Here is a 21,665-nt window from a genome sequence, read left to right as displayed (position 1 = left end):
GTACGGCTCAAATAACAAAGAGATCGACGGCGTAATCCGATTGGCGTTTGATTTATCCGCGAAATCATCTAACATTCGAATGTCATAAGATGCTTATAAAGCGTTTAAATATATATTCATTATTAATTATTAAAACGTTATCGGATGTCAAAGAACTTCGTTTAAGTTATCACTGTCAAAAAATGGAACAAAATCAAATATAACCTCCAACGATATCAATAAAAAAAACAACGAAAATCTTAAAATAATTTATAGGAATATCGTGAGAAAATTAATTAAACACCTCGAATAACAAACTTTATTTACATTCACATCATAATATATCCATAACCGAAACCAGAGCGTATTCAAATATTGGTAAAATATTTGTAGACCAATATCGAGAACATCTTACATCGTTCTATCATTTATTTTTTATTTTTCCTTCTTCTTCTTCTTCTTCTTTCATAGATACTTTCTATCTCTTGTTGTTGTTGCTTTCCTTTCTTTCTTTCTTTCTTTCTTTTTTGTTTAAAGCAACAAACGCGTTGACATCGTTTTTTCAACGTCGCTCCATGAAAAAAAAATTCTCTTTGTTCCTTACGACGACGTAGGATATTTCGTCATCGATCTTAACGTTGCATTTCGCGCATCTTACAGTACACATACATTTGAGCAAATAATATAAAAATAATTCTGAGGTACTCTCGTCTTCCTCGTAGTCTGAATTCCTTAACTAATTGGCAGATCACGTTTCTCACGATAATCTTGTTATCTTGTAGCTTCTTTTCTCTTCTTTTACTTTTTTTTTTTTTTCTTTCTAATCTTCTTCTTTTTGTCTTCATCTCTCTTATTGTTCATCTTCAACGATCATTAACCTTACAATTGTTCTCGTCATCGTCATCATCGTCATCATCATCATCATCATCATCATCATCATCATCATCATCGTCATCGTCGTCATTATCATTATCATTATCATTATCGTCATCGTTGTTTTCGATTTACACGTTTTTTCTACGACACAGGTTCTAACCTGCGAACGATATTTAGGCACAGGGGAAGTCCTGATCATTTTTATTCCGCTGTGTGTATGTATGTGTTCTCTGTTTATGTGTGCGTATGTATGTATGTATGTATGTGTTTCTGTATATGACAAAGAGAAAGAAAGAGAGAAGGAGAGGGAGAGAGGCTTAACCAACAATATTATAATAATCTGCCAATGAAAATCGATCTTTCTTTTCCATTTTTTTCTGCCACATAAATATTCACACAAATATTTGTTACAATTTTTCGTCGATTTTCATAAGCACGACGTCTGTCTCTCGAGCAAGGCATCTTACATTTGTGCATACATGTAAAAAATAATTCTTCGTTCAAGCCACGCTCTTTCTTCTCTTTTTATTTTCTTCTTTTTCTTCTTCTGCTTCTTCTTCTTCTTCTTTTTGCCTCTAAATATAATTTATATCCTCAGTTTTTCTCTTTCTTTCTCTTTCACCTACGTACGATATCTAATGTTTAATTAGAAGCAATCGCGTTTCATTGCGCGTCTCAAGTATTTATTATTATTATTATTATTATTATTATTATTATTATTATTATTATTATTATTATTATTATTATTTTGTTTTTTTTTGTTTATTTTTCATTTTGTCAACACGTTTAGAGAATGAGAGAAACATCGTCTTTTTTTGTCTGTATTATCTCGCTATATGCATTTTTCTTTAGACGATAACTTGATAATCCGCTACGTCCATCAAATAATTTGACAAAGTTCTTCGTGTCTAATCAAAATTATATATATATATATATATATATATATATATATATATATATATATATATTTATATATATACACACACACATCGGACAGCGGATATATAGATAGATTAGACGCTAACAGGCTCGAGAATAATTTTCTTCTTCTTCGTTGATACTTATTAGAAGATGAAAAATGTGTTTCTCTTTTTTTTTATTTTCTTTACTTTTCTCTTCGTCTACCAAAATTCTCTGTCGACTCCTATCTCGCAATAAATTAGAGATTCGTCTGAGCTAAGAAAAAAAAAAAAAAAAGAAAAAAGAATACAAGAATAAAAAAGAATTATTTTAATTAAAAAAAAAAAAAATTAAAACGAAGAAATTCCTTTGGACTTACAAAAGATTGACGAAATAAAAAATATTAAAAATGTAGAAAAAGTGAAGAAAATTAAATAGAAATAAAAGAGAATAAAATAGAGGAAAAAAAACTAAAAAAAAAAAAAAAAGGAATCCTTTTTAATAAAAGAATAAAAAAATTAAAATATGGATGTACAGTATATACGATTAGTAACGATATCACGGAGATTAAAATATTTGCATATTATTTACAATAATGATACAAAAAAATAATCCTTCTCGGACTTCACAATAATCCTGCAGATTGAATTTCAACGAGGAACTTGGTCCTGTTAGTTTTTATTTTTCTCAGCTCTCAAAATCATTACTCACGAGACAATAGAATTAAAAGAGAACGCTAATTATATATCTATATATATCTATATTTCTCCCTTGATTTCTTTTTTCTTTCTTTTGCAAATGCGGAAGGGCCAAATCGTGTCTAACGGATGAACACTGAGATTTTGATTGGTTCTCGAGGATGTTGTTATCCATATACGCGGAGTGAAAAAATTCACGTAAAAATCGGAATGCTGGAGCTAAAAAATATAAACGAGGAATAATATCAGCCTTCTGAAAAATCTCCTACATGGTATATATATATACATACACACACCATACGTATATACATATACATACATATATATGTATATGTACATGTATATGGTAGATGTATAATCATTTAATCGTATCCCTCTCTCTCTCTCTCTCTCTCTCTCTCTCTCTCTCTCTCTTTCTGCCCCTAATAGGCCCTAAACATGCCAGCGTAATTAGAATTTTATTATTGACAGTGAACTGCTGTGTTATTCGTTTCCTTTTTTTTCTATTTCCTTTCCTCTTCTTTCCTCCTTTTTTTCTTCTTATTCTTATTTTTATTCTTCATCTTAGTCCTTTGTCCATTTAATCTAAAAATACTGCCAGTCACCGACAGTCGAGTGCATGGCCATTTTAAAAGCAATTACACAACGAGTATAAGAATATAATAATCGCTAACAAGGAAAACGTACACGATCTTTCTATTTCTTATTACTTTTACCCCAAAAAATTGTCAAACTTTGCATATTATCGATTACGATATATTTTGTTCGTTATCGATACGCATTTACGACGACGAAATTCGTAAAGGAGTTTATCAATTCAATATAACTCCTCATTTAATTTACTTAACAATTGCGTGTAACGCGCGCCTGTCATGTTATATACATATATGTATATATATATATATAGAGATTATATATATATATAGATTATATAACATGCCTCGTCGCATCACGTTTTTAATTGTATTATTAAAAACGTCGTTATATTTTATTATATTTTATCGTCTAACAAGAAAGTAATCGATCAAGAGCGAAAGAAAGTACGTTATTAGAAGAAAAATCTTTGTGTATGCCTATATTATTTTAAATTTCCTTAATAATCCATCATGGCAGTAATAATACTAATAATGATGAATAACGATGTGATACATCTTCTAAATCGTAAAATACTTTATATATATATATATATATATATATATATATATATATATAAATTCTAATAAAAAAATGGGAAAATCTTACGATTACAAAATAAAAAAAAAAAATAACGAAAAGTTCTCCTTCAAAGTTCTATCGATAAGGAGATTTCTGATAAGACTGGATACGTAACACTGTGATTACAATGTTCTACGAATCGTACGCATGTACACACGCACGAGAATTTTATAAATAAAGAAATATTTTCTTTTAAAATTTCTTTTTTGTTGAAACATTAAAAATTTCGATTTGTCTGTGTGTATGTGTATGCCGTTCCTTTTTTGTTCGATTCAACAAAAAAATAAAAAAAGAAAGGAAAAAAAAAAAGAAATGGTAGATTATCTCGTATTTACATGGACTACAATGAACGTTCGTGCCTTATTAATCGTACTAAACGTATGCACATAAATATATAAATGAACCTTTATATTTCGAACGGTCTTAATAATCCACGTTAACACATATACACAAACGAATTGCATCGGCCTGTTATACATTCTGATTAGGATTCGTTGCATCAAACAAGTATGATGATGACACACGTTCCACATGAGTTTTCCCAAAAACTATTTTTTATGAGTCACTCAACTATAAAAAAAAAAAGTCTCTTTTCTGTATATAGAATCATTAGAAAAGTGATGCAAGGAGAACGAAACTTATTGTCACCGCAAATGTTTGGCACACAAACGACGCAAAGATGTGCCGATGATACACATTTTCTAATCGAATTTCTTCTAATTTGTTTTTTTTTTATTTCTCGTTTTTAGTTCCTTTTTTTCTTTTTTTAATTTCTTTTTTTTCCATTTTGCCAAATGCCGCAGGATATGCCGCAGTTGTGTATGTATATAACTTTCAAATACACGTTTCTGCGTATAGCGTTTCCACCTAATTTCGTAGCACGATCAATACGCGTGTGCCATTCGTACATAAGCATTGAATTCAAAATTCGCATCATCCTCCTTGCTTTTCTTTTTTCTTATCTAATATTATACATACATACATACACACACACATATATATATGTATGTATATATATATACACGCACGCACACGTGTATAATATTAGATAAATATATATGTATATATATATATGTATATGCGTATAAGCATCTCTCTCTTTCCGTTCCTGAAATATTTTCCATATGTACACGCATACGTTCTCTCTCTCTCTCTCTCTCTTTTTCCAGTAGAAAATGAACGAGTAGCTATAATAAAATATACAGGGTATTTTGTAACATATGGGACGCACTTTATAGCGCGGACGAGACAGGATGCACCAAAATAATGAAAAAAAAGTTTATATAAACGTGTATCCCATTTGATCTTGACTTAATTGAAATGAGATATTAAAGAGCGTGTGTACACATACCTATGCGTGTATGTGTGTGTTTTTTTTTATCATATATCGTTTTGTTTTCTTTTTATACGTTAACAAAACAAAAAAAAAGAAAAAGAAGTTCTCTATACAATAACGCGTTCGAGTTACATTTTGATATTTCACATACGGTCGATCGATCGTTTTCGCTATCGAAATAAGATAATCGCACGAGTAAAATCCGTGGTGAGTTCAATCGTTAGAAAATTGAACTCGGTTATAGGTTTATCGTCGGGCAACAACGTGCTTTTTAAACGTCCATCGATTCTCTTTTCTTTCCTCGAACTTGCCAAAGGTCGTACTCGAAGATACATCACTTAGCTTAGATTTTAGTGGTTGCATAAGTTCCAATGTTTTTGATAAAAGCAAATAACAAAATGGTTCCTCTTGTAATTAAAAAGATATCTTGAAAAAATAAAACGAAGCAGGCGATAGAATGCAGGAACACGTTGTGTTTCACTACACACTGCATATTTTCACGTTATGAAATATACACAATTTGTTTTTTTTTTTTTTTTACATATATTGATAAATTTGTTGTATAAGGAAAAATATAAGAAAATTTGTATAAAACGCGTTTCAGCCCCATTTCCTACATTCTATAACAAATAAAAACATCTTTATAAGTGATAATAAAATTCTACGAAAAAATAAAAACAAAAATAAGTAATAAAACGATTATATGTTGCTGTACAAAAAAAAAAAAAAAAAAAAGAAAAAAAAATAGAATATATAGTAACAATTCTTTTCCTATTTCTCCTTTCTTTTTTTCCTCTCCTCTTTTCTTTTTTTCTTGTTTTTTTCTTTATCCTTTTTTTTAATTTTTTTTTATTCTTTTTTTTTTTATTTTTTAATCAAAATTATACGCAAATATAAGACTATCATTTTACGTGCAACTGAGATTACACTGAAACGATTCTATTTGCGGCTCTGGGTCATAGAAGTTATTACGGCAGGTCGATTGAAAGATATAAAGGCGATTATTATTATTATATATTCTTACTATTATTAATGAGAGGTATTAATGGAATTTGCGCCATTATCGAGTGTACGATTTGAGCATATATACGTTAATAGCATATCTAGTAATAACTCAGTTCTCCGACTTCGATCGATCGACATATGTACGTAGAGAAGCAAACATTTTTCATAGAATGTTATTCTTAAAACCGTCGATTAATCTCAAAGATCGGAGACACGAAATTACCAGACTCATTAACACGTTTGACATGAACGTTCGCGGAACACGTCGTTGACACGGTAAAAAATAAAAAGTAAAAAAAGAAGAAGAAGAAGAAGAAGAAGAAAGAAAGAAACAAACAGACAAACAAACAAACAAAAATATATAAACTGTTCCCAGTAAAAGTTGAAAATAAAAAGAACAAACGAAGAAGCAATAATTTGTCGTTTTGAAATACGTTTGTCGTGTCCTATAAGAAAAGCGTAAAATTTATTACGATCGATAATTAAATTCGAAAATCGTTAGAGATGTAATCTATTCAACTGGTGGGTGTGACTTGAGAAACGGTAAACGGCGTCACCTGGTAAAGGAAACATCTATTGCAGACTCTGACAGGCTTGGTATGCCCGTAACGTGGTAAAGGAACATTGTTGCTGCTACAACGACCGCAAAACACTTTACCACAGTTTCTACAATGATGTCTACGCCGTACGACAGTAAATCCTGCTTGACAAGCCATGCACCTAGGTGCATCGTTGTCTGGCACCCACGCAGGTGCTCTTTCGACGCATTCCTCACCGCGTTCCATTGCCGGGGAAGCTACAAATAAAGCAATACACAAGATAACAAATGAAAATCAATAGACAAAATATAGGAACATGATATTTCTTCTAATAAATACGTATAATGTAATTTCTACTTTGTTCGTTCGCAGGAGCGTTCTCCTCTTCGTCCTCGTACTCCTGCAACGAGTTCTGCCGATCGTGATTGCTACTCGTGCCTAACGTGTGATTCGTAACGACAGCTGGCTGACTACTGGCCGACACCAAACATTCTTGCTTTGGCTCTTCGTCCTCTACCGTTTGACTACTATTCATAAGAAAGACGCACTTCAGGATATTCCGAAGGTCCGAAGCAAAGTTTGTTTGTAGTTGATCGGCTACGCCGGCTATACAGACGAACAAGCGATGGACGAGATCTTCCGAGGACCTAATCGTGATTTGAAAATCCATTAGAAAAGTCTGTTGAAATTTCCACGCGAGATGTGGATCGAATAAGAACAACGTTCTTACCTAAATTTCGCTCTAATCTGATTTCTATTCGCGATCTCAGCAGCCTGCATCGCTAAAGCTATCTCCTCGTCGTCCTGACAATCGCTTTGAAACTCGCTAGTTTCCGAACTGGAGTCGCAACAACTTGAACAACTAGAACTCGAACCAACGGCCTCTGTTGTTTTCTGCGACTGTTCCGAATTGAAAGATTGCGTTCCTGTGACCGCTGAAGGATTCACCAGTCTCGTGGTACGTGGAGGCCTTTGTAAATTATTGTCTCTTGTATTCTCGAGCCTATAACATGTATTTGGTGACGTAACAGGAGATATCGTTTCCGTCACCAGACCGCTCTTGTCCGTTCTAGGCCCTAAACCGTCGTTCAACAGGTCGTTAGGACTCCTATTTCCAAGTTTCCTCTTGGTTTGTTCGGATCGATAACTCAGTCTTTCATACCTGTCACGTTTCTCAAAGTCCTTTCGCTTCATGCGAGCTATCTGCTCGGACCTAGATCTTCTGTGATCCAAAAGCTTTCTACTCTGTGGCGAACAATTTCTCGTCGACTTCGATAAGTTATAATTTCGTTGTCTCGAGCTGTCACGCGACTCGAAATGTTGAAGCCTTGGACTCGCGTGCGGGCTGTGACTACCGAAGTTTGGCATCTGTCTTGTGTTTTGGCTCGGATGCAAGCTCGCACCGAAGTTGGTCAATCGTGGATTCAAACACCTGTCTATCGAGTTTGACCTTGAACTTTCAGTGCTCGGGGTCGACTGAACACAGTGATTACTTCTCGTAACCTGCTGACATTTGTGAAGGCCTTTGTCGTGCTTCCGCTGATGACGTCGTCTTTGCTTATTGTCCTCTCGGACTTTCCTAGCAACGACCTTTTCCTGCGCGTATCTCTCTATCTTATTTCCTATTTTTTCGATATTCTGTGACGTAGACGGGCAGTTCTCGCACTTGAGATCGCTCCAGAATTCCTTCCTCGAGGTCGACGCGTCTATATTCAAATTGAGATTCTCCCAATTTTCGGAATAATTCAATTGAAAGCTGGTCTGATTGGAGTCGCAGAGCGGCAGGTGCCCATTACCATAAGCCAAACCAACGAACTCCTCGTTGGTGCCATCGAAATTTGACGAAATCCTTGGAATGTTTTTACTAGAGTCGTTGTTTCCCGAACTCAAAGGAGTCACGTCTATCGGATGATCCAAAGGCGCGATGGTTTTCGAAGCTCTTATACCGCACACGCAAGAACTTTCGGACATGTTCGAATTCTTTCTTTTCGGCGAGCTTATGTTCGAGCAGGAGTAGCTGTTGTTCTCCTGCGTGTCGTCTTCTAAAGCACGCTCGTCGTCCTGAATCTCATTGGCGAAAGTTTTCTTCTCCTCGGGACTTTTATCGTACAAGCTCGTGTTCTCCGAGGATATGACCGTGCATATTCCCGAATCCGTTTGCTCGGAGATCTCGTTCTGACATTCACCGTCCAACAAAAGATTCGAGAGAGTCTTGTTTGCCTCGGAGATGAGTTTCTTCGAGTCCAGATCCGGCAGAGAATTTTGAATATGCACGCTTTCACCCGTTACATTGTTCTCGTGAGAGACCTGATTGAGTAGGTACTGACTTTGAAGAATCTCTACGTTTTCCGAGTCAGCGAGCATTTGAGAAATGTCAGGAGTGAGGAAGTTTTCCTCCTGCCTATTGATCTCGCTCGTACTTTCCACGGTACTAAAAATACCGTCCTCGACTACTACTACACCTTCCTCCCTGACATTCTGAATTTCTTCTTTATTACCGTTCTCGCTCGATACCTGCTTTACGGGACAAGAATCGCGATTACACGCCTGTTGCTTTTTCTCTTTCGAACTATTACTTTGTACTATGTCACAACGCACATCTTCTCGAACACTCTCCCTCTCACTACTATCCTGTACCTTCGCGTTATTATCGTTACGAACTACAACGTTATCACATCCTTCTATGGATATGTTATTTAAGTCCTTGGGCCCATTTTCCTCGTTACTTCTCGTCTCTCTCTGATTCCTCTCGCGATCCTTCTTCGATCTCCTTTCCGCCGATCTTTCTTTGTTCTCGTCGTCCAACGCTTGGACCGCGTCGTTCGCCACCTCGTCCATATTATTCCCCGTGTTTCTCGTTACGGTATAGAAATCTACAATGAAGTCTTTACAATTAGGATAACCGGTATAAAAATTGTGAACGAATTCCTCGAGATCGGGTAAGTCCTGACACGTGGATTTTGTCGACTGGCTGATAGGACCCGAGGGTTCTTCGTTCGAGCACAATAACTTCTCCAGCATATAAAGTTCACGATTGTTCAGAGTCCAAAGTAGTTCTCTTATCTTCAAGAGAAGAGTCTACATGGAAAAGTAACACGATCATGTTAATTATTAAACACTTATCGACTTACATTTACACGAGTATGTATTTCAAAAAGGAAGATACGTTCGTATCAACTCTTCGTATTTCAATTAGATAATTACTCCGTATAAATGGATTAACAAGCCTACCCTGAATGGCCTGAACATTTCGCTGATAGTATCAGGAGAATTCAGGCACAAGGGACCTCCAGGTGGGGCCAACAAGCCGGATACAATGGCCAAACGTGGTATAGTGAACATCAAAGCAGGTTCGTAATTATCCACGTCTGCTTGACTCAGCAAACCTCGTTCGAGGGCTCTTTGCAAAGTCTCGGAAAATAAAACGCAAACGAGCTCCTGCTGCTCGTATTCCTTCGTGGACTTGACCGGTACCATAGCGCCAACGTAACAAAGCTCAAAGTCAGCGAAGAGCCGATCGAAAATCTTTAACGATTCGATCAGCTTCTCTAAAGATGGTTCCAAAGGATTTTGAGTTTGAGAAAGATACTGAAAAGAAAACAATTACAGAGCGTGATCAAATTATTCCTTCGAGGAGAAAGAAAAAAGAAAAAGGAAGAAATCTTTTTCGTTCCTTCCAACGGTACCTTTAAATTCATGTGGCCTTTCAACGCATGCTCTCTAAGCAAATTTCTCACGATCTCCAACGATTTCGTGAGTGCCGTTGCTAACGGCCTCATAGCAGAGCTCTCAGATTCTCTGTTCATGATAGACGATCCAGCAGCCAAACATTCAGCACCGAACCACAGTTGCCCAGCTAGATTTTCCTGCATCACGTCATCCGGGAATTTTACTCTAAAGTCCCGATTAGCTCTACTGTCTGGTATCAGATCGTCCATAATCTGATTACATATCGTCAAGACCTTGTCCTGACAATGTCGCAGCTGATTCACCAAAGTGGTACATCTTTCCGGCTCCTGACGTCCATCGAAAGAATCCAGCTCACAGGCAATTGCGTTTAGGGATTCATCGGCGTAAAAGAACTGAGCCAATAAACTGGTATCGTCTCTCTAATCGAAACAATACAAACAAAAGAAAAAGAAGAAAAAGCATTACGTATCTATCATATTTAATAAGAAGAATCAAAGTGGTGTCTGATATTAATAATAAGTCGCAAGATCAAAGGCAGTATTTTTAAATAATTAACATCACTTAAAAATCCCGCCGCAAGAACCAGATGGCGTTGTACGTAAAAGCGGCAAAATTCAAAAGGACAATTTCGTCGATTGACTCTCTTACTCTATTATTTAAAGATCTATCTCATACACATAGGGTAATCATTAACGAATGTGGCGATAAAAAATAATTTCTTCTAACCCTTGTTATTACCCGCGTGATTACTCGCTATTCGAAACTCCTTCGACCCGTCGATGGCATCGACAGAAAAGGCGATTCGAACGATACAATTTATAGACTGAATTGCCCTTTGCTCTCTTTCATTCCAAGCATGATTGAAAGTTCGAGATGCAACTCAGCTTCGTTGCAGAAACTTTCGAATATTTCATGTTTCTTTTACACGTACAATAATGTAACGAGAGAGATAGAAAGAGAGAGAGAGAGAGAGAGAGAGGGAGAGAGAGAGAGAGAGAGAGAAAGAGAGGAAGAAAGAGAAGCAAAGAAAGAGAAGCAAAGAAAGAGAGAAAGAGAGTGAGAGAATAAAACAAGTCGGAACGAAAAATCATAACAAGTTATGTTTGCTAGAACAAATATTGAAATAGAAGAAGATAAGTTGACGTGGTAAAACATGAAGCTCGTGTACCGAAACAGGCTTCTCGACAATCGATTACACTTGCATTCCATTTAACGACGGCTCGACCAAGTAACTCGTTCGATGGATTGACTAGCGTAAAATTCATTTTAAATTGAGCTCATGCTCGTTCGACATTAATCGGAATATTGGCTCGAAGAGAAACAACCATGGCTTTTAACGGTAGACAAATTCTTGCCGTAATAATTTCTTTTCGATTCCATAAACATCTTCGTTTTTCTTTTTAAAGATCTAAGAATCGAAAAATTTCACAAACAGTTTCGACTTAGTGATGTGATGTCCAGAAAAAAATATATGATAGAAAAATATCGAGACGCTTCTGAATAATTCCCTTTGTTCCCTAATTCTAATCGTTTGCGTGGGCCCCCTCTCCCCTCTTTCTAAAGTTTCAAAAGCAATATCTGAGAACGAGGCTTAGAAAGCGTGTCGCCAGTTTCTAGTCTTTTTATTACGCTAAGCCAGGACTGTTGGTCGACGCTTTAACTAAAAAGTTTTATCGAAGATAATTAATCCTTTTTTTTGCTTTTTTTGGCAGATTATTAAATTGCGAAGAAGGAAAAAAGTTTCGCAAAGAGTTTGGAAAATTGCAATATAAAAAAGAAAAATAATAATAATAATAATAATAATAATAATAATAATAATAATAATAATAATAATAATAATAATAAAGAGGTCCTACTTTTTTTCTAAATCTTTAGAAATTATTTAAAAATTATTTTTCTGTAATGACAGGCACAGAAAAAGTAAGTATATCTACTCTTGGAAAAAAAAAAAAAGAAAAGAAAAAATCTCTTTTATATAATCTAAATTATTTTAACAGTAGCGTATGACAAACAAAAAATTTTTTTTTAATATTCCAAAAATGACACGATCAGGCCATTTGCATAATCACTGATTCACATAACAATCTTTCTTCTCGAATAAAATTTATATACTTTTGTGTTATTCTTTCTTGAATACAACGACGAAGACGACTGAGAAATGTATGTTATTGCGACTACATGACTTTACGATAGCATTGAAGAAAGACGTCTATATACTCCAACACAATTCTTCTTATATAACTGTTTAACAGTAATACATTGATTGATTAATTGATCTAATAATGGCTAATGCAAAACATGATTGTAAGTCCATTATTAAATAATATTGTTTGTTTTCTGATTGACATGATCGAGTTAGAGATATAATGTAAATAAGAAATTTGTCAATATCCATTTGTCTGTGTCCCTAGCTTCTTCTTCTTCTACTTATTTTTCTTTTTATTCTTCTTTCTTTTTCTGGCACGCAGCCACCCCTCATGACGTCATCGTTTAGATCGATATTACAGTAGATTCTTACGATAGCTCTCCTACGTACGTAGACAGTATCATAAATTTACACGTTCGTGTCTCGTTTAAAGTATGTTCTTCGAACTATCGTCTTTGTTATTTATGTTCAACTTGTGTATATATCTTCGATCGGCCTTTAGACCAAGCTTATTAAGACAAGATTAGTTAAATACGTTATCAGATAAACGTGTAGACATTGACTGTGATGGAAATCTTCACGAAAATTAATCGAAAGAGAAAATATGATTAAAACGATAATATGCATATCGTCATATATCATAGATAAATAAGTCTAAATTAAATAGAGGCGTATTTAAGGTGGGGCGTAGTAGAGCACGTGCTCTGAGCACTGTCAATACCAGAAGAGTCTCAAAAAAGTCGAAAGAACTGATGTTCGTAAAATATTTTATATAATGAAGTTGTTTTCTTGTTTACCTCCAAAATTGAGATCGTATTTAACACAAAAAGAAAACAAAAAAAAAAGAGTTGGGAGTGGAATGATGTTCGTGTAGGGATGAGAAGAGGAGGGAATCGTCGCAATAACTTCCGCTCCTGTCTAGTAGCTGTTTACATCTCTAGATATATCTCTAGATACATTTCTGTTATTAACGTTTATACCGATAATTAAATAAAATTCATTCGAGATAAGACAAGGAAAATCGAAATTGAAAAAAACAAAAAAAAGAAAAGAAGAGAAAAAAAAAAGGATTAAAAAATAATCATCGATTTTTATCTTCTAACGCGATAGAACACGACTCGTATATTCCTCTACTCTTCAAGATTTCAATCGATTCGTTTTATCAACTTTCTTATCGCATATTTGCCTGTATGTTAAATACAGCGTTACTCCTTCCAGCCATGTGTTTCATTCGTCTGTCATCTCGATGAATCTACTCTCTTCTTTCTTTTTCGTCATTGTACATTCACGTCTGTCTCTACTGTACATATGTGTCTACATGTATATGTTGAAATGATAGCAAAGGAAAAATTTCATTCCAATAAACAAAATTAAATATGTATGTCCTTCATCGTTAAAACTATCGATCGTGTATTTTTGATTCTAATATATTATTCGATATGACTAAGCGTTGATAAAATCGACTGTTTACACGCACAACTTCTTTCTTTTTCTTCTTTAACCTTTCTCTAGTACAAAAAAAAAAAATAAACGACGTGAATAAGTAAAAGATATGCACACATATATATATATATATTCTTGTGTTTTTCAGTACTGCTCGCAAAATTATCTGATAAGGATTTTAATTGTATTATATCGCGTATCGGATAAGCGCATGTAACGAGACGCTGTCGAGCGATAACGCGTGATTCGCTAACCAAATGGCTCGAATAGAATTCAACGAAATATTTACTCCTTTTGTAGTTCAACGTATTTCATCCGAAAATAAGCTTAGAGAGAATTTATTTACTCGTTTAGATAAAAAAATAAAAGACAGAAAAAATAAAACAGATTCAACGGTCGAATCGTTCATTAATATTAATTATTGCAATCTCGTCGTACACTTATATTTCATCTAAGAAATCGTACGTTTCACAATAAACATTTAATTAATTTTCTCTAACTTTTCTACATATTTTACTTTCTTCTGTAGTCAATCTTCTCTTCTTTATCTCTCTTCTCAAAAAACGAATGAAGTTCGAGTTCACAAGTTTAAGTTTTTTAAGATGTCATATCTCTCATAATCGTACGACATACAATATATATATGTACATAATATACATATGATATTCGTAATATCATCGATATATATATATATGTATAAAGCGAAGTCTTTGTAGTAAACACTATGTAAAATTACGTTGCCAAAGTTAATTCACGTGCATTTATTTATTCAACGGAAACAACCTACACGTATAGGTATCCGAACCAACCACCACGTTGTTGGTGATATTTGCAGCGTTCTCTGTACGATGCGGTTAACGAGAGATAACCGGAAACGATTAGTCGGTTTCAATCTAATTCAACATTGAACGTTACTTATGAAAGAGTGATCAATCGATTTTCATCGAACATTCGCTGTCGAGAAAAAAATCTCTTTCTGAAAATTAAATAATTATTCCTAGAAATGATAACAATTTATAAATAAAATTTCATTATGAAACCAGCTAATCAAATCATTTCTGTTATATTTCGAAGATAATATCAGAGATGGATATTGATTATAATTGGGATGATAATACTATAAAACGGAAAGAGATTAGCCAGGTCATTGCAATTTGTGACGATATACATACAAATCGAAGCTGGTAATAAGAACGATGACAATGGTAATAATCTTACTCCATTATGCGAGATTATGTACCCTTCCTCGAATCGCTCGTATCTAGGTCACGAGAAATACCAGAATCACTGGCACACCACTCTCCTCAACTCGTATGCTCTCTCTCTCTCTCTCTCTCTCTCTCTCTCTCTCTCTCTCTCTCTCTCTCTCTCTCTCTCTCTCTCTCTCTCTCTCTCTCTCTCTCTCTCGCTCTGTTATATGCATGTACATTCTCGGTACAAATGCATTATAACACGCGAACTAAAAATCGACCATGATCTTCCAAAACTAACCAAATATGTATCTACATCAAAGATCATTCCAAATAAACAGAGTCAAGATCACCAGTCATAATAACTAAAGAAATAAAAGTCGATTTTTATAAGGGGGAAAAAAAACGAAAGAGAAATCTATCCTTCGTTTCCTTTAAATTTTCTTGAAAATTGACACGATGAGAGAGCTTCGTATTTTCTCTGTAAAGGTTCGAAAGCGTACAAGGAAGTAATAAAACTAAACGTGTAACGAAAGAACGATCGCGTGACGTAATGGAAGACATTTTAACAAAAGCTACGAATATAAGCAATTCCTTCCTGTTGCGTCGTACGGGAATCAGAATTTAAAGCAACGAATAGTATTGACACGACAACGACAACGACGACGACGACGAAGACGACGACGACGACGATGATGATGATGATGATGATGACGATGACAATGAAGTCGCGAGCGTGTGCTTCGTAATTTTTCGCATAACTACACGCGAAAGCGAACGCAATTTCGCGAGAACTCGACACAGAACTCGCGTGGTATGTTAAAATACCATGCAAATTATTCTCTTAAACGTCGACGATAGAAAATTGTCAGGGAAATCGGTGAAAAGAAATAAGGGCAATATAACTTCACAAATATAGGCATCGATATACATCGAAAGAGAAAGATCATTTTATTTTCGAAAAAAAATATGAAAAAGAAAATAAAAAAAAAAGGAAGAGACTAAAGAAATAAAAGAAGACTTGCATGTACTCGCTCGTATCGATGCGTGTCAAAGTTGTCGATTAGAAGAAACGTGACGGGAAGAGACTACGATTTAATCGTACGTTTTCTTTTTAACCCTCTCTCTCTCTCTCTCTCTCTCTCTCTCTCTCTCTCTCTCTCTCTCTCTCTCTCTCTCTCTCTCTCTCTTTCTTATTATCTAGAATGATTTTCTATTAACAGAAATTTACACTGTCGACATCGGCGCGATTAGAAAACAAATATTAAAGGAAAACGATAGAGTCGTTTTGGAATCGCATACTCTTACGAGTAGAAAAATGGAATTATAAATAATGTTTAGGAAATAAAAAACGTAGCCATGTTAAATATTCAATAAAAGTGTCTATAAACTTTTTTAACATATTATATGTGTATGTATGCGTATGCGTACGCGCACATGCTTGTGTATGTGAGAAAGAGAAAGAGAAAGAGAAAGAATACGCATATACATAAGATTGAAAAGTCACGGTCTCTCTTTTATCGGTCGTTTAATTTTTTAAACGAGTACGCATTGTCAACAACGATGTGTGTAAATATATACATAAATGTATATACGTATGTATATAAGAGAATAAGCACGTTGCTTTTATGACCTTCGTCGTCGCCGTCCTCGAGCTTGCGTACGCCACGAAGAAAACAAGAAGCTTGTTCGATACACATGTTTCTTCGTATGCTCTCTCTTCCTCTCTATTTCTTTTGCTCTTTCTCCACTAGATCATATTCATGAATGTAAAAAGTGAAAAGAACGATAAAAAAAGACGAAGGACCCTCGACGAAAGCTTCCTTTTCGATAAAAATCGACTTATCGATTTGCTACGATATCTTTTACAATATATACTACACACAATAGAAGTTACATTAGAAAGGAAAATAAAAATTTATCTCGACGTTTAAACGTCCTGTATTTCTAGACAAAGGATAAAAATGTGGGGGACGTAAGTGTAAGATAAAAAAAAAAAGGAGAGAAAAGAGAAGATTAAAAAACGAAGAGGAAGAAAAAGAAGAAGAAGAAGAAGAAGAAAAAGAAGAAAAAAAAAAAAGAACAGACGACTTTTTAGGATCGTTGGACGTAGATGGGCTCGGATAATAAAGTCGTTCCGTGCAAATGAGTCATCCCCAATATCGTTGACCCTTTCTAACCCTCAACGTCAATATGTAGATACACATATGTAACTATATACATACATACATACATTTATATATACATACACATTTATGTACACCCCTTCTCCACCGACCCCTCTTTCTTGAGTCACCCTTATACGCGTCATGGTTACTCGTAGAACGTAGACTGTACTCTCGTACTCACACTCGTGTTGTAATCGAATGCTCACCCCTGCGTCAATCCCCTCTCCTTTTCTCTTTTCCTCATTCATATGCTCATAGCTAGTGATCCACTTAGCGTGACGTACTACCTCCCACCCTAAACTCTCTCTTCTATCTATCTATCTCTCTCTTTCTCTCCCCCTTCTCCTTTCTCTCTCTCTCTCTCTCTCTCTCTCTCTCTCTCTTTTTCTCCCTCCTGTGCGTTGGCTTTTTTAATTAAAGCCTCTCTTTCTCTCTCCCTCTCTCTCTCTCTCATCTGTCGAGCATGATAATTTTCCAGGCCGCAAGGAGAATCATCGGAAAATCATTTTTACACGATATTAGTTACGTTCATAATTACAATGATAACGCGTGTCAACGCGTTTAAATTTATAAAATGTGTGACACTACTAGCACAGATAAAACTTCCAAATATTAGATAACGATTATATTGAATATATGACTCAATTAAAATTCTTCAAAAACTAAGCGCGTTCGTCTAATTTCGAGAAAAAAAAAAAAAAAGGAAAAAGGGGGAAAAAAGCAGGGATTACTCGTACCGTAATCTATTGTTTCCTGTAATTCTCGTAATTCTTCGTATTCACGCGTTTTCTATAAAAGGATGATCGCTTTCTTTACAGGATGAAACCACAGACCGCAACCGTTATCGTGAGAGTTATCAATCCTTTATTTTTTCTTTTCTTTTTTTTCGTTCTTTTTTCGTTTAATAAAAGATTTCACACGATCATACCGTCGTCATTGTTCTCTCGATATAACTAAAAGAAACGAACCAACTAAGAGATACATATATTTTTCAATTGGCCGCCAAGTCGAAGCTTTCGAGATATCGAGAAAAGAAAATGGAGAGAATTCACACGCGCAATTTTTTTTTCAAAATGATCGACGCGCGTTTTCGAGATATCGAAAAAGGCCGACGAAAATTTCACGCGCGTCTATTCGAAATAATCGACGCGCGTTAACTTTTCTCATCACGTAGAGATAGTTCTATTCCGTATGTTAGGCACACGTGTGTTTCGAGTTGAACACCATCGAAATAGAAAATCTAACGTGTTTACACAAAGAGTGTGACAAAAGAGAAAAGTCATTCGCTAACTTTCCGACATCGTTCGAAACGCACGCGTGTTTGGGAAACAGCGTCGAAGAGGAGGAGTAGGAGGAGGAGGAGGAGGAGGAGGCTTGCTACGTGATGAGTGTCTGCTATCGTTATGTATTAATTACAAGGAAAACACGGCATTTAATTATCGTACAATAGATATAAACAAAGTTCTACGTATCATGAAATCGAGCGCCGACATGAACGACACGAACGCGAATTTACGAGAATTTTGATCGACGTGCATATAATCAGGAATATTTTTTGTCATAAGGATTTTACGTTAATTAAAACTGAGTTAACGAGATGCTGGAAATTCTCTCTCTCCCTCTCTCTCTGTCTGTCTGTCTGTACTTATCCGTCTATCTTTCTCAAAACTGAAATTTCGTGAAAAAATATTCGAATTCGAAGTTCATTAAAATAATAAAAAAAATAATAAAAAAAAGTCGAATCGAATTCGCTGTATTCTCGATCGACTAATCGTTATGACGTCATATTTAATTTAAGGAAGCTATAACGAGTAATAACTAGATATTAAGATGCAATCGGCGGGAAACAACGAATGCCAACGAATGAGTAAGCGTAACAGAAGCAAGTGTACCAAAACAGGAGGTAAATACGAGGAATGTGACGAGTTAGGCTCGTCGACGTACGAGAAATACCTTGGAAATCTTGCTCGCTAAAGTCGTAATAAAAAGATAAATGAGAAGAAAGAAAGACGAAGAAGTAAGTAAGTAACGTGCAAGAAAGAGAGAAAGAAAGATCATCCTTTTGCATGATCTTTTTTCAACGAATTATTTTACAGCGCGATGTCAGCTGGGATTTCCCGCCATTATCCACCTGCAACATTTATTAAATTATACCAATCTATCAACGTTTTTTTACCGAAATTCATTTTCCAACATGTATTACAAGAAAAAAAAAAAGAAAGAAAGAAAGAAAGAAAGAAAAAATAAAAATAACTTCGAGCCAGCTAACAAAAGTTTTTCACAAGCTTACAATTTTAATTACGATAGATTGCACTTTCTTTTTATAACTTTTATCATCCATTATATATACCCTGACATTCATCGAAGCGGTATCTGAAAAGTACGTGATCGTAACGACTTGGCACAATGACTGGGCAACGAAGAAGGAACGCATCTGCGTACAATTTGATGTCAATGAAATCATAGTTCCTTTCCTAACTTGATCGAATCTTATAACGAAACGATTAGAAACTTATCGCGCGAGGAAAAAAAAGAAAAGAAAAAGAAAAAGAAAAGAAAACGAAAAAGAGGATCTTCGATTTAATCTCGTCCCAATAATTACACAGCTATTCTTTAGAAATATATTAAAACGCGTTCTATGAAGGATGATTGAATCAACGAAATCGTCGAGCGTAAAACTGATTTTTTTACGGATATATACGTAAATTTAATGTATGTGTTACGTTATAAAGGTGTATATACGTATATTTTATAAAGGTGTATGTGCATATATATATTATAAAGATGTATGCGCGTAACTCGAAGTAGACGGAAATGACATAGGTCGAAAGGCTCGCTTCGTTACGATCGTTGCTTCGTTCCCGTTGAAAATGACGAAGAAACCGATCGTAACTTGGTTGGTTCTGCGTTAAGCGGACTCTTTCACCTGCCGCGTAACCTCGACACGGCCGAAGAGATATCGAGTGACAAGACGCATATACACATAGACGTATATACACATAGATATAACGCACACATACGTTAAAAAGACGCTACGACCCTCCTCTTTCTCTTCCTTCTCCTCTTCTCCTTCTTCTTCTTCTTCTTCTTCTCTTATTCCTCGGGTTTCTCTCTTCCACCATGTTGTGTAACATCCCGAGTAAACGTTTTCCACAAATTTCTTCGTTCTCGTCCTTTGAGAAACCGACCTTAATTCTCTCCTTTCCTCTTCCTCTCTACGAGTTTCCTGCTTCTCTCTCTCTCTCTCTCTCTCTCTATCTCTTTCTATCTATCTATCTATCTATCTATCTATCTATCTATCTATCTCTCTCGTGCGCGTACTCAGTCACTCACTACTCTCTTTCTCTCTCTTTCTATCTCTCTCTGTTCCTCTTTTTCTACTTGTCTAGGGACGTGATCTCACTCACGTTCGTAATAACGCTAGCGTTCCTCTGATATGTAAACAAAAAGGAGGACACTCCAACAACCTTTTTACCAATCACCAATCTCTTTCTTTTTTTGTCCCAGAAGGAAGAGATCGAATTAAAATACGTTTACGAGTCGATGAAGTAAAGAAGTGGGAGAAAGAGAGAGAGAGAGAGAGAGAGATCTTTGATCGAGTTGGACAAAGTAAGAGAAGGGTGGTGGGCTTCGACAACGTGAGAAATTTAGTAAAACAGGTGGCAACAGCATGCAGGTGGTAAAGAGAGGAAGAAGAGACGTACGTACGTATGTATGTATGTATGTATGTATGTATATGAGAGAACGCATACGTTCGATTAATTCTAAAAAACATGCAAGTTGCAGATACAAACGGATGGCCTCTATTTAGTATGAACAAAAAGGTGAGATAAAAAAGCAGAGGGGGAGAGAGAGAGAGAGAGAACACGTAACGATGCAAGAGAGAAAGAAAGAGAGAAGAAAATGTAAAGGAAGCAGAACACGATGTATATAGACAGAACTCACCTTAGGCCTGTAAAACCACTTTCTTATGGACTCCATCGCGCATCGAAATCGCGACAATGTCTGCCGTTATCACGGACGAATCGTCGTCGTCGTCGTCGTCGTCGTCGTCGTCGTCCTCCTCGTCTTCTTCGTCGTCACCGTCGTCGTTGTAGTCGGTGCGTATCCTGATTTCAAGTCAATCTCCACAGCGAGCATAGCCAAATTTTTCTCTTTTCAGCTGGCACGAAGGTCGCTGTTGCTACTACTGCTACCACTGCTACTACTGCTGCTGCTGCTGTTACTGCTGTTACTACTGCTGCTATTAACTGCTACGAGGTAGATACGACGAACAGATGCAGAAATACGAGGAGCCTTCCTTTCGCGATACTTCGAACGGCCGAACAACCATCGAACGATCTTTCACTCACTCACTCTCTCTCTCTCTTTCTTTCTTTCTTTCTTTCTTTCTCGCTCTGTCTCTCTCACCTCCTCCTCTTCGCCTTGCGCACGAGAAACACTCACATATCCGAAAAGAGTAATCGCACGTCCATGAGAC

The 21,665-nt window shown here is 35.7% G+C and overlaps 1 protein-coding gene across 1 annotated transcript; it reads right to left on the bottom strand.

The window, feature by feature from the left end:
- Positions 1 to 275: 275 nt before the first annotated feature.
- LOC127067935 (lateral signaling target protein 2 homolog) lies at positions 276 to 21,282 on the bottom strand. Its single transcript, XM_051003397.1, has 6 exons — positions 21,131 to 21,282; positions 10,235 to 10,657; positions 9,780 to 10,136; positions 7,279 to 9,626; positions 6,906 to 7,195; positions 276 to 6,805 (listed from the first exon to the last, which is right to left on the bottom strand). The coding sequence occupies exons 1-6, from the start codon at positions 21,164 to 21,166 to the stop codon at positions 6,525 to 6,527; spliced, it is 3,735 nt and encodes a 1,244-aa protein (XP_050859354.1). The 5' UTR covers positions 21,167 to 21,282; the 3' UTR covers positions 276 to 6,524.
- Between the last annotated feature and the right edge of the window lie 383 nt (positions 21,283 to 21,665).

This window comes from Vespula vulgaris, chromosome 12 (genome assembly GCF_905475345.1).
Source record: "Vespula vulgaris chromosome 12, iyVesVulg1.1, whole genome shotgun sequence".
NCBI lineage: Eukaryota > Metazoa > Arthropoda > Insecta > Hymenoptera > Vespidae > Vespula > Vespula vulgaris.
This window is presented reverse-complemented; position numbering and strand designations above follow the sequence as displayed.

Coding starts and splice junctions, on each gene's coding strand:
- LOC127067935 (XM_051003397.1), bottom strand. CDS start 21,166: ATGGAGTCCATAAGAAAGTGGTTTTACAGGCCTAAG. Junction 10,658..21,130: donor AGTGGTTTTACAGGCCTAAG/GTGAGTTCTGTC, acceptor TGTTTCGATTAG/AGAGACGATACCAGTTTATT. Junction 6,806..6,905: donor CGCTCCTGCGAACGAACAAA/GTAGAAATTACA, acceptor CTTTATTTGTAG/CTTCCCCGGCAATGGAACGC.